Genomic DNA, 2,256 nt, shown 5'->3' with positions numbered 1-2,256 from the left:
ATTAGTACTATTTTGCTTCCCCTAATATGGTAGTTTATTGTCTTTCCATATGTCTAATTTTTCACTGATTGTTTTCTACAGATTATACGTTTGGAATTTTGAAAGGTAAATCTCATTCTTTAATTAGTGTATTATTTAGATCCAATAATATTCTTGTGTTTAAAGCGGGAGAGTCTAAAATTGGAGTTTACTATTTTTATTAACACTAACAAAGCTTAGTAGCAAAAATAGAATTCACAAATGGGGGGCTTTCAGAAATAAATAAAATATCTTTTATTAGAGACTAAATCTTTTTTTTTTATGTTTATTAATTAGCAACAAATATATATTTATTGGTCTATTTTTTTTATATTCATATAGGACTTCGCAAAGTGATAGGCAAAGATACTGGAGAAAAAGCCTCTAAAGACAGCGGTGTAGTATTTGTTATAATGGTAGGTATATTCACCGGATGGTTTCTGGTGCCATACACGGCTGTTAAATACACATTAAGTGTCATGCTTGTCTTTGCACTGTTGATCTACACATATCGAAGAAGGCATATATCAATGTATGAGAATATTGAAGATTTTCTGCGAGAAAACACTCTCATGCCAATCAGGTATTCGTATAAAGAAATAAAGAAAATGACAGCAGGTTTTAAGGAAAAGTTGGGAGAAGGAGGATTCGGCTCAGTCTACAAAGGAAAGCTAATAAGTGGACCCTTCGTAGCCATAAAAATGTTGGGTAAAGCGAAAGGAAACGGCCAAGAATTTATCAATGAAGTTGCTACAATTGGTAGGATACATCATGCGAATGTGGTGAAGTTGGTTGGCTTTTGCGTCGAAGAATCAAAACGTGCTCTTGTATATGAATTCATGCCGAAGGGTTCTCTCGACAAGTATATTTTTTCCAAAGAGAATAGTATATCATTAACATATCAGAAGATGTTTGAGATATCTCTTGGAGTGGCTCGCGGTATAGCTTATCTACATGAAGGTTGTGACATGCAGATTTTGCATTTTGATATCAAGCCTCATAATATCCTTCTTGATGAGAACTTCATTCCTAAGGTCTCAGACTTTGGTCTCGCAAAACTTTATCCTCTTGATAATAGTATTGTAACTTTGACTGCCGCAAGAGGAACTATTGGCTACATGGCCCCAGAATTGTTCTACCAAAATATTGGAGCAGTATCTTATAAGGCTGATGTCTATAGTTTTGGAATGCTTTTGATGGAAATGGCGAGTCAAAGAAAAAATTTGAATCCGCATGCAGAACATTCAAGTCAACTTTATTTTCCATTTTGGATTTATAATCACTTAGCTGCTGAGAGTCAAGAGATAGAGATGAAAACTTTTAATCATGAAGAAAGGAGTGAACTAACAAAAAAGATGTTTATGACTGCACTATGGTGTATACAATTGAAACCATGTGATCGTCCCTCAATGAATGAAGTAGTGAAAATGCTAGAAGGAGATGTCGCAACCATTAAAATGCCTCCAAAACCTTCATTTTATCCAAATGACGTGATTCAAAGAGATTCCGAGATTTACTCCGGAGTAAATGATTCAAATAATTCTTATGCGTCTTCAAGTTTTGAGGAGGAAAGTACAACCAACCCTTTGTTAAAGTTTTCTGGTTGATGACCAAGCTTTTTAACGATCTTGTTTAATTTCTTATTATGTGCATGTTTGGGCGCCATTATTTTGTTAAAAAAAGATCTTTTTTCAATGAAAAAATATCTTTTTTATTTTTTAACGTGTTTGGCAAATTTCTAGTAGTAAAAATAAAAGCACTAGTAAAATCAAAAAAAGATCTTTTTTGAGAAGCTGTAATTTACATCTTTTTTTAAAAGATCTTTTTTCCTTAAAAAAAAGATGTTTTTCGTGTAATAAATGAACAAAAAAGTACTTTTATATTGTTATACCCAAACATAATTGATAGATAAAAAGACCTTTTTATATGAGATATCCAAACATAAAATTACTTTTACTTTTCTATAAGATCTTTTAAAAAAAGATAACTCGAAAAAAGATCTTTTCTCAAAAGCTCACCTAAACAAGCCCTATGTTAAGTAAGAGGACAAGTAGTATATCAAGCAGATGTGATATTTTTTATATTGCTTGTGTTTTTGTTTAGATTTATGTGTTGTATATTAGTTCAGAGACTTTGGTGATGAAAAAATAATGAATGATTTAAATTAAGAATAGAATGTGTCAAGGGCAGAGCTACCTATAAAGAAAGGGGGGCAATCGCCCTCTAATTTTAATTTTT

At 32.0% G+C, this 2,256-nt stretch overlaps 1 protein-coding gene across 1 annotated transcript; it reads left to right on the top strand.

The window, feature by feature from the left end:
* Positions 534–1,625, top strand: LOC110263870 (rust resistance kinase Lr10-like). Its single transcript, XM_021105739.1, has one exon. The coding sequence runs from the start codon at positions 549–551 to the stop codon at positions 1,623–1,625; it is 1,077 nt and encodes a 358-aa protein (XP_020961398.1). The 5' UTR covers positions 534–548.

The sequence above is a fragment of the Arachis ipaensis genome, chromosome B06 (genome assembly GCF_000816755.2).
Source record: "Arachis ipaensis cultivar K30076 chromosome B06, Araip1.1, whole genome shotgun sequence".
Classification (NCBI taxonomy): Eukaryota; Viridiplantae; Streptophyta; class Magnoliopsida; order Fabales; family Fabaceae; genus Arachis; species Arachis ipaensis.
The sequence above is the reverse complement of the archived record's forward strand: the minus strand, read 5'-3'. Positions and strand labels throughout refer to the sequence as shown.

Excerpts from the sequence above, each read along its gene's own strand:
- LOC110263870 (XM_021105739.1), top strand. The coding sequence starts at position 549 with ATGTATGAGAATATTGAAGATTTTCTGCGAGAAAACACTCTCATGCCA.